This window comes from Carettochelys insculpta, chromosome 2, assembly GCF_033958435.1.
Source record: "Carettochelys insculpta isolate YL-2023 chromosome 2, ASM3395843v1, whole genome shotgun sequence".
Taxonomy (NCBI): domain Eukaryota; kingdom Metazoa; phylum Chordata; order Testudines; family Carettochelyidae; genus Carettochelys; species Carettochelys insculpta.
In genome coordinates this window covers 153,601,919-153,616,465 of record NC_134138.1, presented here as the reverse complement: position 1 = coordinate 153,616,465, position 14,547 = coordinate 153,601,919, and the positions used below count along the sequence as shown (strand labels likewise).

Sequence of the window (14,547 nt, the reverse complement as noted above, 5' to 3'; positions counted from 1 at the left end):
TCCCATAGGCAATTAAATATCTTCAGATGTGAGCCACTCTTGGTTACTGCCATGCTGGCTGGATTTCGAATACTATTGTGTAAGTGAAAGACTTTGTATTCCATTACCAGTCCCCTGAGCTCCATCCAGTCCCTTCAAACCACAATGATGAATTATTTAATGTGCACTAACAGATATTATTTTATATAACATTAACAAAGTCAGGTGGTGCAAATCAATGAAGAAGAATTCCAGATATTTCTAGCTGCCAAAACATGGAACATTTACAGAATGAAAAAGAAATAGCAGGAAGAATGGATTTATAACTGGAGGCAGAAGAGTTTTGGTTGGGGATTGCCCAAGCTGTCATTAAGCACAGATCACTTTCATCAGCAAATAGAGCATAATTCATATCTCTTACACCATTGTTATGGTACTGTAACTGCATTGACTCCCATGAGGTTACTTCTACTTTGTATAAAACCAGTTTACAGAAATCACCCTGTTATTGAGGGTCATATATAGCATAGGATCAAACCACATTCCTCTGACATCTAAGCTATCAGTGGTTTGTCTCTTTTGCATCCAAAAGAATTGCAGTGGAGCTGAATTTTAACTCATGTTTTCTGTTATTTAGGAAGAAAGCAAAATACTAGTAACATGATTATATAGTTGTAAAAATAAGTTGCATTTTAATGCTGTAATTAATTCCTGCAAAATCAATTTTTAACATATCAGATATTAAATATGGATTAATCATACTCTGAAAAGTGAATAGGAAAAAATGGTATCTTATGGAGTAGATCCCTTAGTTTATTGACAGTTGCATCAGCTCACTTTAGTGACAAATACATTTTCCACTTTTCACGACTGCTAACCCTGCAGAGCCAAGACTGCTAACGTTAAGTGAGCTTAACTGTTCAGTTCTGAAACAAAGAAATTTCAAAAATCAAATGGAGAGAGAAATCTCTGAGCTGCAATTCATTTGCAAATTTGACTCCATTAGCCAAGGACTAAAGAGAGACTGGGAGTGGCTAGCAGTTTACAAAACCAGCTTCTCTGCCCTGGGCATTAGTATCGCTCCATTGGACTCTGACAAAGGCTCACATCCCCTTGTCTGATCTAACTAGTTTTTTCTCTTTTGATAAGTACTATTGATAGCGGGCCATTTCCACCTTGCTGAATAGAGCTTGTCAGCTCTGGCCCTCCCTCTTACTGGGACCCCACTCTTTAGATACCCCTCTGAAACCACCCTCCCATGCATCTGATGAAGTGGGCCTTTGCCCACGAAAGCTTATGCTCCAAAATATCTGTTAGTCTATAAGGTGCAACAAGACTTCTTGTTGTTCTCAAAGGTACAGACTAACACGGCTACCTCTCTGATATTCTGTTCCAAATTGTGCATCATTGAACATAGTTGTCCAAATAATTTATACCTTGGCCTTTCCATGGGTACCAAAAATCCCACTAAGGTCATTGTTTGTCCTGAAGACTGTTTGGTTGCTGGTGATGGTGATGCATGATGGGAGATAACCCAGTTTTGCTTCCAGATCTCCTAAATTTGCTAGCCTGGAAGTTAGAAAAAAACATCATATTAAATTTTGAATTAGTCATTCTTGATACAAGAATAATTGAATCATTTAGGGCTGATAATCCTTGAGCCGTAAAGTGCCAATTTTGTTAGTCACTTTTCAGAATAGAGCCATGTTTAATAATAAGTATGTGGAGACTAATGTACTTCACTGTTTTGGTTGAAGAACCATTTTAAAATTCTCCTACTGTGTTTACATTTAAATTTAGAAAACTTTTCATAACATTCAGCTATGGACATAATAAGCTGTTCAAGTTAGTTCAGCTTCAGCGTACACAAGGTTGATAAAACTATAGGGAGCCCAGCACCAGTCTGCTACACATAGATTGGAAGCAAATTACATTAGCAATACAGAATCCATCATAAAGTTCTAAAGGATTAAAGTAGCTGATGGAGACATATTATTTTCTAAAATTGAAAATATTAAATTTCTATGATTTTATAGAGACACTTCATTAAAATGTATTATTTACCATAAAATAGTTCAGTGCCGTACAGTAGTTCTAGTTTTTAAAATCTAAACTGAGGCCATGCCATTTATTTGGACAAAGAAATAATTGTGTAAAGAATGATACGAGCTGTAGCTTCTTAAAAAGACCTCTCAGAGTGACTCTGCAGTTTCCACCTGAGATAACAGGATTATTGCATATTACATAAAAGCTCAGAATTCTGTCCAGAACAATGGTAGACACTTAATTAGTTTAGTAATTAAAAGACAGCAAGGGAGAAAACGTTTAGAAAGATAAAGAGCTGATCAAAGAAGAACCGTATAATGTAGGCTAGGCCATTATGTTAGAAGGCACCATGCTGTCAGATTAATTCCAATACCTTCAGTGTACTTTAATCTCTGACATCAATAATAGAACAGGCGAAAATACTTTTCTTTATTTTTCGGAAAAGAGCTAAGGGAACATGACAGTCCGATTTCCAGGGTTTCATCTCTGCGCTTGTCTGCTGACTTTAGCCTTCTGATCATGGTAATATTTGTAACTTTTAATCAGTGTTTTTTGCAGGTTGTAAATATTCAGCTTTGGAATTTATGTCACTGGTCGCCCTTAATTCTCGTGAAGTGATACATCCCAAATTAAAATTGTGGGCCAAATTCTCTACCCTGAGTGACATTAAATTAACATTTATTTCTGCGTGCAGAGTTGTGAAAAAACTGAGCTTTTTCTTTTTTTTTAAAAGGAAAAAAAATCCCAATTTAATGATTTGTGTATTTTCTGGACTATTTTATTGTTTTGAATTTCTTTGATGCTGACCTGTATTTACAAAATCATAATATTTGAAAGGTATGGATATTAAATTGGTGTAACTTATTTGAAATCAATGTTGTTTTCATTTTCCTAAACAAGGATCTGTCCCATTATGTTGTAAGGGTTCTTGTTCTTCTTATTTGGACACAGCCTGTGTGGGGGCATAGCTGGTGGGTTGAATCAATTTTAATTGTCTGTTTGAAAAGAGGAGAATTGGTAGTGTTTTGAATTGCTAGTGATGCCTGGTTTGCCAATAATCTATAGAAAAACAACAGAATATAATGAAATAATGAAAACAAATATTTTCAATATTGTTCTCATTATTGAGCTGTAGCCTCAGCAAACTTCTAAGTCCCTGTTCCTCTTCGATGTTAGTTTCATTCATAAATAGCCTGTTCATCTTTACTGCTATTAATATAACCTTCTGTGAGGCACAAAGCATGCAAGTTAATGTTAATATGTAATAATCTAGTGAAATTACACTCTTGAATATACCACACTGTTTTGGTCTCAGATCTATGCAGTTCCAGAGCACAAACGTAAAAGTGAAAAATTAGCTGAAATTCTTTTTTGTATGGCTTTGATTGAGACAGTAATACACTCATCCCTTGCTATATGAGCACAGTTGGGTCCCAAATTTCTGCTCATAGGTGAAAACTCATGGGTGACACTAAATTTCCATTATCGGAGGGGTAGCCGTGTTAGTCTGGATCTGTAACAGCAACTAAGGGTCCTGTGGCACCTGATAGACTAACAGAAAAGTTTTGAGCATGAGCTTTCGTGAGCACAGACTCACTTCATCAGATGCTGGTCTTGGAAATCTGCAGGGCCAGGTATAAATAAGCCAGAGCAAAGGTGGGGATAACAAGGTTAGCTCAGTCAGCAAGGGTGAGGCTTACTAACAGCAGTTGATCTGGAGGTGTGAACACCAAGGGAGGCTGCTTTTGTATTTAGCCAGCCATTCACAGTCTTTGTTTAAGCCTGAGCTGAGGGCATCGCATTTGCAGATGAATTGTAGCTCAGAAATTTCTCTTTTGAGTCTGGTCCTGAAATTTCTTTGCTGTAGGATAGCTACTTTTAAGTCTGCTACTGTGTGTTCTGGGAGATTGAAGTGCTTTCCTATGGGTTTTTGTATATTGCCATTTCTGATATCTGATTTGTGTGCGTTTATTCTTTTACGTAGAGACTGTCCAGTTTGTCTGATGTACATAGCAGAGGGGCATTTCCATTAAAATACACGTAAAGAGTCTCCAGTTCATTCCAAGTGCTTGTAACTTGACATAAACCAGTTGAGTTTAGGTACTTTTCTGATGTATTTGAGTGGTTTGGCACCAGAAATAGGATGTAGTGTATGTACGTAGAGCAGGGATTCCCAACCTGTGGGTTGGGATCCAAACATGGGTCCCATTAGATTTGTTAAAGGCCACTCGCTGGGCAGTTCCCAGCTGCAAGTAGCTGTTAAAGAAGCTATTTGCAGTTTCTTAACACTGCTGCCTCAGGCAGATATCTATCCATAGTGATAACTCCTGGAGATGGCAGCTATCTCTATCACTAGGGATAGCAATTACTTTATGCCTAGGTGCTGAAACCTTAACACTTGAGTTAATTGCTGGGAGCAGAAGAGCTGACGGAGCCACCCAGTTTAGCACCTGTGGTGAAGAGGCTGCTGGAGGACTGTCTAAGGCTGGGGCTGTGGAGGGATGCAAGGAGGGCCTAAAGCTGGGGGCAGTGTGGGGCTACAGGGACAGTCTAATATTGGGGGTGGTTTGGGGCTGCTGGGGGCGGTGTAAAGCTGGGGGCAGTTTGTGGCTGCTGGGGGGCTCTAAGGCTGGAGGTGATTTGTGGCTGCTGGGGGCTCTAAGGCTGGGGGTGGTTTGGGGCTGTGGACGGGGGTTAAGTCAGGGGGCAGTTTGGGACCTTATGGGGGTTAAAACCTGGCTGAAGGTGAGGATTGCGGGGTCAACAGGAGGAGTTAACCGGGGGTTGTTCCTGCAACCCCTGCATAACTTGAATTTTCCTGTGAGGGGAGAGGAGCCAGGAACCATCAGAGACGGTCAGTTTCCTGGCTCCCAGAGTGGCAGAAGCTGGGAACCAGGGGAAGGCTGGTTCCAGTCTCCCCATGGCTTGGAGGGCCATGAAACTGATCAGCTCATGGCTGGTCAGTTTCACATTCCTGCCAGTGCAGGGGAGAGAACATGTCAACAGCTTTCTCCCTCTCTTCCCCCAGACGCAGGGCTGTCAGACGGCTGCATGTCTGAGGGAAGAAAGGGAGAAGGCTCCATCCATGGGGCTGTGGGTCTCTCCACCCCCTGTTCAGGGACCCCGCTCATACAAGCAGGGGAAGTTCACTCATATAGTGAATAAAGGTAGGTATATATGTTTCTCGTTTTAGCGAGTACTCATTAATAAAGTACTTGTTAAATGAGGGATGAGTGTAATTAAATGCAGTGAGGTGTACATCCAGATCAGGAATTCAGGTGCACTAAACTCAAGAAATTCAAAGAGAGCTCAGCATTAGTAATTGTACTACATTACCCATATGTAATATTTCTGCATTCAATGGACTGGTTTTTTTGTTTTGATAGAACATAGACTAACACAGCTATCTCTCAGTTATTATGCTGCATTCAGTATGTGTGATTATATTTGCGTTAGTGTTTGACCCTACTGCTGCACATGCTTAATTTTAAGCAACCGTCTTTGTTTTCTTCAGAAATGCTACTCAGATACTTAAAGGTGAACACAGGCACAAAAGTAGAGTCCAGCAAATCCACAGATGTCTGTTCCAAATCCACAGATATTGGACTGGATACAGATACTACAAAGAGAGCTCTACAGGGTGTCTTCTTCCTGCTTACCCTGCCTGGTGCTTATTGGGGAGCAGAGTCGGGGCACTACTTTGGCGGCTTATCCTGACCATGCTCTTCCACAAGAGCGCTCCAGTCCCATTCCCTGGTAGGAGCGTCTTAGCAGAGCAGGACAAACACCCTAGGACACACACTTTCCCTCCTGAGAATGAGGCACTGTGATACTGCTCTCTGCAGCTGAGGTGTAGATGAACATGCAGTGCCTTCACTAGCTAATTTTGCACCTGAGGCAAGAATATAAAATTGTGCCCCCTCGTTTATATATTCATAGTAGTTATTTCATAGAAAAAAGGGAAATACATATATATCTCAATGCATATAATTATAATATAATCTATACATATAACCTATATATTAATACGTATAATTATAAAATATCACTGCGTCAGGCACCATTACTTATTTGTTTATAATTGAACTTTGCATGCTTTTAATGAGGTAAACTCATGAATAATTGCACTGAAATTAATATTGTTTTCTACCTCATGTTCTATTGATAAGATGGACATGTTTGATAATCTCTCCTGACCCATGGATGCTCGAAGGTGGTCCCTAATTCATTTTAGTTTACTAAAATTTCTTTCTTAATTGACACAGATTTGAATACAGTAGAACTTTCAGAGAAATGTGATTAGTACATTTCTGTTTTACCCACACATTCTTTGATGCTATTCTGGTCTAAGTAATAAGGAATTAAGTCCACATTTTTAAAGGTATTTAGGCTTTGTTCCACTAAGCATTGCAATCCTCAGTGATTTATATGGTTAAGTCCTCCTTCAGTATGTGTAGTGATTTTCTTGATTCTACTTCATAATGCTCATTTCCTTCTTTTTTATGGGAAGCACAGTGCACATAGTTAATATTTTTATATCACAGCCCAACATATAATATTAAAAGTGAAAAAATTGTTCTGTGTATTCAACATTATGCCTTTGTGAGATTTAGACTCAGTGGGCTACCAATTTAGACAAAGTGATTGTTTTAATCAAATATATACGTGAGGAAGAACAGCATGTTTTAGTTGTGAGTGCAAGTGCTTTCAATTTTAACATCTTTTTTCACTTCTCTCTCTTTCCAGGAAATTGACGATCATGTGGCATTTTTAATAACCATTCCAACAGCCCTAGCAATCTTCTTTGCCATATTTATCCTTGTCTGCATAGAATCTGTGTTCAAGAAGCTTCTCCGTATTTTCTCGTTGGTGGTGTGGGTGTGTCTTGTTGCCATGGGATATCTCTTCATGTGTTTTGGAGGTATCATCTGTCCCTGGGACCAGGTAAGGTTGGGTTCTTTTGTTATGCTTTTCTTTAGGATTTTTGAGTCAGATCCTGAGAACGCTTTCATGTACAAGAATTCTCATTCCTGCCAGTGGAATAATTTATGTGAAATTCTTGCATAAGTGTTTGCACTCTCAGACTGCACCTAAATATATTTCTGTCTGACACAGGAAAAAAATAAGCTTGTGCCCGCTTTTGATCTTTCTGTTATATAAAGAAGATCTGTAATGTATCTTTTCTTTTTGCCTGCTTGTTTAGATATTGAATATACTGTTTTTCTCTGTCATGGGAGATTCTTTGGTGACTGGAAAACTAGTGCAGTTGTGGTATCAGCAAAAAGGCTAAAAGCTGAGATGTGGAAAAGGAAATACTTTTTAAAGCTTTGTTTTTTGTTAACACCTGTTTATTTCCAATGAATTCCAACTCCAATCCATTGAAGAAAAGGTGTATGTGCTAAAGATTCAATAGTCCCATCCTCCAGCTAAATCTGAAAAGCATCCAATACAAAGGTACTGAGCTCTCCAAAAGTTCTCTACAAAAACAAAATTTCCTGGACACTCCCTATAGTTCTGAGTTAATAAACAAGTAAGGAGGGAAAAGTACTTTGCTCCACAGTCTTCCAGATAAGCCAGAATTTAGAAGAAAACTATGACTTTTGGAGGCTGCACCTCCTGTTTTTTTTGTACTATCCCAAGGGTCGGCAACCGAAATATCAAGAAGAGCCATTTATTCCCAATTGGCAAAAAACTCAATAATTCAAGAGCCACAACGCATGTTAATATGAGACAGTCTTTAATAAATAACATCGAACCATACTTTTTGTAACCCTTATTTTAATAACAGTGCACACATCAAGATTCGTAATGCGACCTGTGTTTGATAAAGGGCAGGCACAGACTTTTTACATATTCTATTTCCTCACACTTTGCGTGTGTGTTTGTACCACTGTCTTCCTACCGCACCTTCTCTCTCTCGTTCTGGAGGATGCTAAGGGGAGTTATCCAATGTTTCGAGATAACATATCATTTTCTATTTTGATATGAGTAGTTCATTTTTGGGATTTTAGACATTCACCTTTTATTGAAAATAGTCAGTTTTTTTTTTAATTTGCAATTACAGTGTCGGGAGTGACAGAGAATTCCTTAAAGAGCTGCAGGTTGCAGACCCCTGCACTACGCCAATACTTCCTCACAGAGGGGAGGGTTTGAGCAATATGAAGTAATAGTATGGATAATCACAGAGATGTAGCTGTGTTAGTCTGTATCTTCACAAAACGAAAATGCAGTAATGTAGCACTTTAAAGACTAATAAAATAATAAATATAGACTAACACCCAATATGTTATTTTGTTAGTCTTTAGAGTGCTATATGACTACTTTGTTTTAATTTAATGGAGTCCTTTGCCTTATTCCATGCCAGTGTCATTCTCATGAATATCATGGCAGCTATGTATGACCTACTCCATTTGTCAAAATACTCTGTAAATCCATTTGGCACAGAACTGACACCAAAATTGATAAATCTACTGTGGTGTATTTTCATATTTTTAATATACTTCTTATTAGACCATGGAATTGTAGAGTTACATTTTGCTACTTTTATTTTCTTGCCTTTTCCCCATTGTATTGTAACAAGGATTTTATCAGGTATATCAAATTCTAGTTGACTGAACGTTTGGTAGAGTATTTACAATTTTAGTGCTATGCATATAGTGGTTTCTAATCCTTAAAGATAAACAGTAACTGCAAAAGCGCTCTGCCTTATTACTTAGGCCCTGACACTGCAGACACATAGGCACATGCTAAATTTGAAACAGATGGGCTATGTCAACACTACAAGATAAATTCGAATTTATTAATATTGATTTTGTAACGCTGGATTTTATAAAATTGAATTTGACTGTCCTCATCTCCCCACGTACTCCTAAGAGAGTCGATTTATTGTTGCCACACTCAATCAGCAAACATCAACTGTTGCAACAGTGCATTGTTGGAACCTATCCCACAGTTCCCTCATCCCCATAACATTCTGGGTCTTTTTGCTGGTATTTGACATCATCTTTCCACATGGCATTGCCATCATTCCCCTCCTGTGGTAAGCAAATGTCCATTTTTCCAGGAGGAAGGAAGGAAAAATAGGCGTCAACAAAGATCACCAAATTAACAGATATCTCTTTCTTACATAACTGAATTGCTTCTTAAAACTGTAGCTGCAACTGAATTATCAAAGATTTTGTAGAAATCAGCAGGTGTGTGTCTTCTTAACTGGCCATCCACTCACTGATTGTCCCTCCTCCCTTGATTGTCTCTGATCCCTGAAAATAACACAGGGACAATGAAAACCATGAAGAAAGAGTTGTTAGTAAAGTTTCTGAAAAAGGGTTCCCAGTCCATTATACAGCTTCTGTGCAAAGTCTGTATTCTCAATTGTCCCTCTGCCCACACTTCCCTGCATGAGGGGGTCCAAAGTTAGAAGAAAGCGGATAGAAAAATCTAGTAGAAAAGATATTTGGCTTCCCTCTTCACTACACAGACATTGCCAACATGGGGAATAGGGGATGGGACTTGCCAAATTTCATTGCCATTGTGGGGTGGTTTGAGTATTTGGGAGGTTGAATGGTAAATTGATATGGTCCCTGAAAATATGTTTTGGCTGTGGTGTGTGGCGTCTGTGGCTCGAGTGACACTTTAACCATTCCCCCAGGACAGTAGCCAGGCCCCGCAATTTGGAGAGGCCGGGGAGACTTCCCCCCCATGGCAGCTAGCCCCCTGGGTCCTTGTTGGGGCATGGAGGGGGCTGTTTCAGTGTGGGGCCAGTTGAGGTGGTCCCCCCAGGTGGCTGCAAGCCCCCACAATTCATAGCTGCCGGGGGAAACTTTCTCTGGTGGCAGCTAGCCCCTGGGTCCTTGTTGGGGCTTGCGGGTATTTTGGTGGGGGCCCAGTTCAAGCTAGGTTTATATTCTAGAATTTAAATGGAGTATATTAACTGTTAATCCAGTAAAAGGAGGATTTTCCTTAAACCTGTGTTCAGTTTGTGGGCCTATTTTTAAGCATGCTTTTATCTAGTATAACTTCAGAGTGAAGTAGATAAAAAAGGTATTTTTGTATGATCTGAAGTAGTAGAATTAATCCTCCCTATGATTTTTGGAAAGTAATTAGTAAAATCCTCATAGGTATTTAAATACCCTGATGTCGTGTGTTCTTAGAAGACATTCAGCAAAATTAATTCAAATTAAGGGAAGGTATGGCTATGAAGTGGATTTGTTAAATTATATGAAATCCTTACATGGACATTGCTATTCAGATGTAAAGGCCGTGTCTACACTAGCCAAAAACTTCGAAGTGGCCATGCAAATGGCCATTTTGAAGTTGACTAATGAAGTGCTGAAATACATATTCAGCGCCTCATTAGCTTGCGGGCGGCCGCAGCACTTCGAAATTGACGTGGCTCGCCGTTGCGCGGCTCGTCCAGACGGGGCTCCTTTTCGAAAGGACCACGGCTACTTCAAAGTCCCCTTATTCCTATGAGCAGATATGAGCAGGTAGGAATAAGGGGACTTTGAAGTAGCCGGGGTCCTTTTGAAAAGGAGCCCCATCTGGACGAGCTGCATGGTGGTGAGCCGCGTCAATTTCGAAGTGCTGCGGCCGCCCGCATGCTAATGAGGCACTGAATATGTATTTCAGCACTTCATTAGTAAACTTCAAAATGGCCATTTGCATGGCCATTTCAAAGTTTTTGGCTAGTGTAGACGTAGCCAAAGAGTCCTAACACAGTTTGGTTTGATTCAGTTAGAAAATGAAGTAAACTAAACTGAATTAAAGACATGAGTTATGATTTGGAGTGCTCCCACAGGGATTTAATATATTTTATCTAATCCACTTCACATTCATATCTTTAGTTAATGTGGATTAATTTTCTTTGATGTCTCCGTGTAGACAAGCTTTAGTGTTTACTGCCTCTTAAACTACGTCACTAATACAGTAATTCAGAAGCTAGGTGATGGAGAATATAATTTACATAACAGCAAACCCATAAAAGCATTAGGTATATTTCTTTTCAAAGCTGATTTTGTTATAAAGAAATGACTCACTGAGTTTCAGAGAGAAATTTTTCAAATGTGCTCTGAATTGGTGGGGCGTGATTTTCCTAAGGGCAAGATTATGCTGCAGTGCTACTTCAGTGCAGTTGCACTGATGCAGCTGTGCCACTGTAGGTTGGGGATGAAACACTTTTTAGGGTCAGGGGTCTCTGACCCACTGAAAAATTAGTTGGGGGCCATACACAAGTGAAAAGCAAAAAAAAAAAAAAAAAAAAAAAGGATAACTGTAAACCATAGAACCCTCACTGGCCTGGCCACCAAATGAGGAGGAGAAAATAAAAAATAATCCTCACAGATATGGCTCCCAACTGAGAAACAGGGAAAACAGGACAATCCCCTCAGACTCAAGCCTGTGGGGGATGTGGAGGAGGTGCTGAGGCTCAGGGCTTACCCCCAGGGCCAGATTGTCATCTTGGGGTCTGGGCTAGTAGAATTTGTGGAGGCTCCCTATAGGCTCTGTGATGGGGCCAAAAATGAGAAGCTGATGGGGTGTGGGGTGGAGGTGCAGGGTCTGAGCAAGTGGCAGGATGCAGGATTGCGTTAGGGTGGGTATCTGGGCAAGAGAAAGGGTGCGGGGGCAGGATGAGTGTGAGGTCTGTTTGCAGGAGCAGGCAAAGGGTGAGGCAGTGGAGTCTGGGTAAGAGGGAAGGTGCAGAAGGGAGCTGGGACAAAGAGTATGGGATCTAGGTGGGAGGGAGTGTGCTGGAGCGGAAAGGGAATGTGGGGTCTGGGCAGGGAATTGAGGCGTCTACCTTGAGCAGCTCTTGGTGCGGGGGTGGGCAGGGAGGGGCAGAAGCAAAGGTTTCTCAGTATGGCTTATTTGAGGACTAGCATTTATATCAAGACCATGTAATCAGCTTCCAGCAGCCTGACTGCCATAACTTGCAGTGGGGTGAGACAGGCGTTACCACAGGCCCCTCTGTTGGAGAAGTCGGAGCTTGGTGATTGGGTGCTTTTTTTCTCCTTTCAATGACAGTTTAGTTTTTAGAAAACAGCCAAGTTTTTACATAGTCTTGTGACATATTTAATAGTGGTCAGTCTTTTGTACAGGAAGTATGTCAGTGTGCTTGCATATGTTAAATCTGTACAAGCCATTCATTGTGCACTGAAATATGGTGTGGGGGTGTGAGTGTACGAAAAGTGCTGTTTATGTGGTTCTTGAGAAGGGAGCAATACAGACAGTATTCCTGTCATGATGCCGTAATTTCAGAATTTTTGGTATTTATCTCAGTTTAATTATAAATATGTGTGCACAGCCCTGCCACCATCATGAACATGTGTTCTTTTTGTCTCCTCGTGTATGCTAAATTATGGTGCATAAGGTAAGGTTTGATACTTCTGATTCCCAAAAATATTGGAGATTAACCTCTTTTGAATATTTGAGCATAAATGCTTTTTGTTTCTGTTAACCCTAAACTACAGTATTTTTCAATGTGTTCTGCAATCGTGGAAACAATGCTAGTTTGCAGGTGGCATGCTGGGTTTACTTTGATGTATCATACCATTTAGAATAATTTTTAGATGCTTTTTATGCATGTGAGGACGGCGTGCAATTTCCATCATACCTTCTGTGAAATAGGTTGATTTTGCTGATTATTTGAAAAAAAATATTTTAAGTGTTTTGTGGTTATGATTTCTTTAAAATGTAGCTAGATCACACAAACCCTTAGGATCATTTAATAGGGCAGCAGAGTTAGAAGTATGAATGAGATTAACTTTAATATGAGAACATTCCCTGCAGGAGGTGGCATTTATTTTCACCTAGGGATGAGTGAACTAGTTCTGAAACAACATGAATCACTGCCTGAAACTGAAATCAAAATCACATGAAACCTTTTCAGACTTATATTTCAGTTTATGTTTTTAGTTTTGAATGCTTCCATATTTACAGAGTTCTGCATCAGAAAGCTGAATTTTCTGAAATTATATTCTAGCGATATTTCTGATCCTTTCAAGTACAATAATTATTAATAATCTTGTAAGGCATATGTCTAAACCAGAGAAGATTTAATGTGATTTATTCTAAAATTATCTCTTAACGCTTCACCTAAGCAAGCTTTTGAAGCCTCTGAGATTTTTTTTTATCATTTTCTTTTTCGTTAGTAAATTGTGTATACTATAGGAGTTTCCTTTATAGGACTGAGTACATGTAAATGCAGATTCAATCAATACTGTATTTTATGGGGATTATTGCGCAGCTGTATTCACTGTGACGTTTTCCATGGAAGGATACATGTGCATTTTGCTGAGGAGACTATTATAATAATTCCATAGAAATTCACTACAAATGTAAACCTGAAATAGCCATAATACAAAACCAAAGGTTTCTGGTAGTTGGATTCACTAGACTTGATCCTGGTATACCATTCTTGATCACTATGGTAGGTCACAGGGTAGTCTGAGGACAGCTTCCATTTAAAACAGTGAAGGGTTTTGCCTAGAACAGTAACACTTTTTAGCCAGTGTAAACTGTAAAAGAAATTACACTATCAATCAAATTTATTAACTCAAAATATTTTTGCCAAGGTTTGAACAAAACAGAGACTCTCATCCCATATAATATCACACAATATTGTTTTGTCTGACTTGCTTCTAGACTGCTGACCTGAAAGTCCACTTCCACTGCAATGTTTTAAAGCTACTTCATAATTAAAGGTGGAATTGTAAGCTTCACATGCATTAAATAGTTGATTTCATGCTAAAAAGTAACTGCTTTTGTAATAACAGATATTAGCGTCAATTGCTTGAATTATGAGAGTTCAGAGAATTGTTCCAAGTTTTATCCAGCAAAAGTTCTTTTTATGAAAGTGTCATCTGGGATGCTCAGGAAAACTTTGCTGTTGTTAACTGTTGATGTCTGTCTCTGAGAAATGGGATAAAAGTTTGTTTGAGAGAATTTCAGTTAGACAGCAAAAATATGATACTATCCTTTGTGTTTGTTTGTTTTTTCTTTGTTGTGCATTTTTAATGTATTGTCTGTCTTCCATGTGTTTCTGCAATAAGATGTTGACTGGGCACACAGTGTTATATTTGTGATTTCAGCCATTATGCAATGAAACAGCACTTAACTGCAGATTTTAATTACTGCTTAGATATCTTCACAGAGTGGACGTAAGCAATCAAAAAGACATTTCTGTAAGTAAGTTTCTAATATGTCAGTAATTTAAGCTTGCAAGATTTTGCCCCGGCTACAATAAAATACAGAAGGAAAATTGATCAGAAGTCACTAAAATTACACTGCAATCACTCCGGGGAGTGACCCCCGTTTTTCTTTGTGTTTTATGGCACTGCAGGTACATCTTGAACGCTTATATAAGTAAGCTAAAGTTAAATCAATACAGTAATTCAGAATAAAACTGTAACTAAGCCAAGATACAGTATTGATACTCAGTTTAAAACATCTGTTTGCCACTTAGAAAATGAATAATAGTTAGCCATAGTTACTGAAGGATGCACACTCTATCAACAGAGTTCAGAT

At 39.2% G+C, this 14,547-nt stretch overlaps 1 protein-coding gene across 1 annotated transcript in view; it reads left to right on the top strand.

The window, feature by feature from the left end:
* ADCY2 (adenylate cyclase 2) overlaps window positions 1-14,547 on the top strand; it is a 440,039-nt gene that overhangs the window by 7,552 nt on the left and 417,940 nt on the right. Inside the window, exon 2 of the mRNA XM_074987859.1 lies at window positions 6,772-6,969. Coding sequence (XP_074843960.1) covers window positions 6,772-6,969 — 198 coding nt within the window. The remainder of the gene's footprint in view (window positions 1-6,771; window positions 6,970-14,547) is intronic.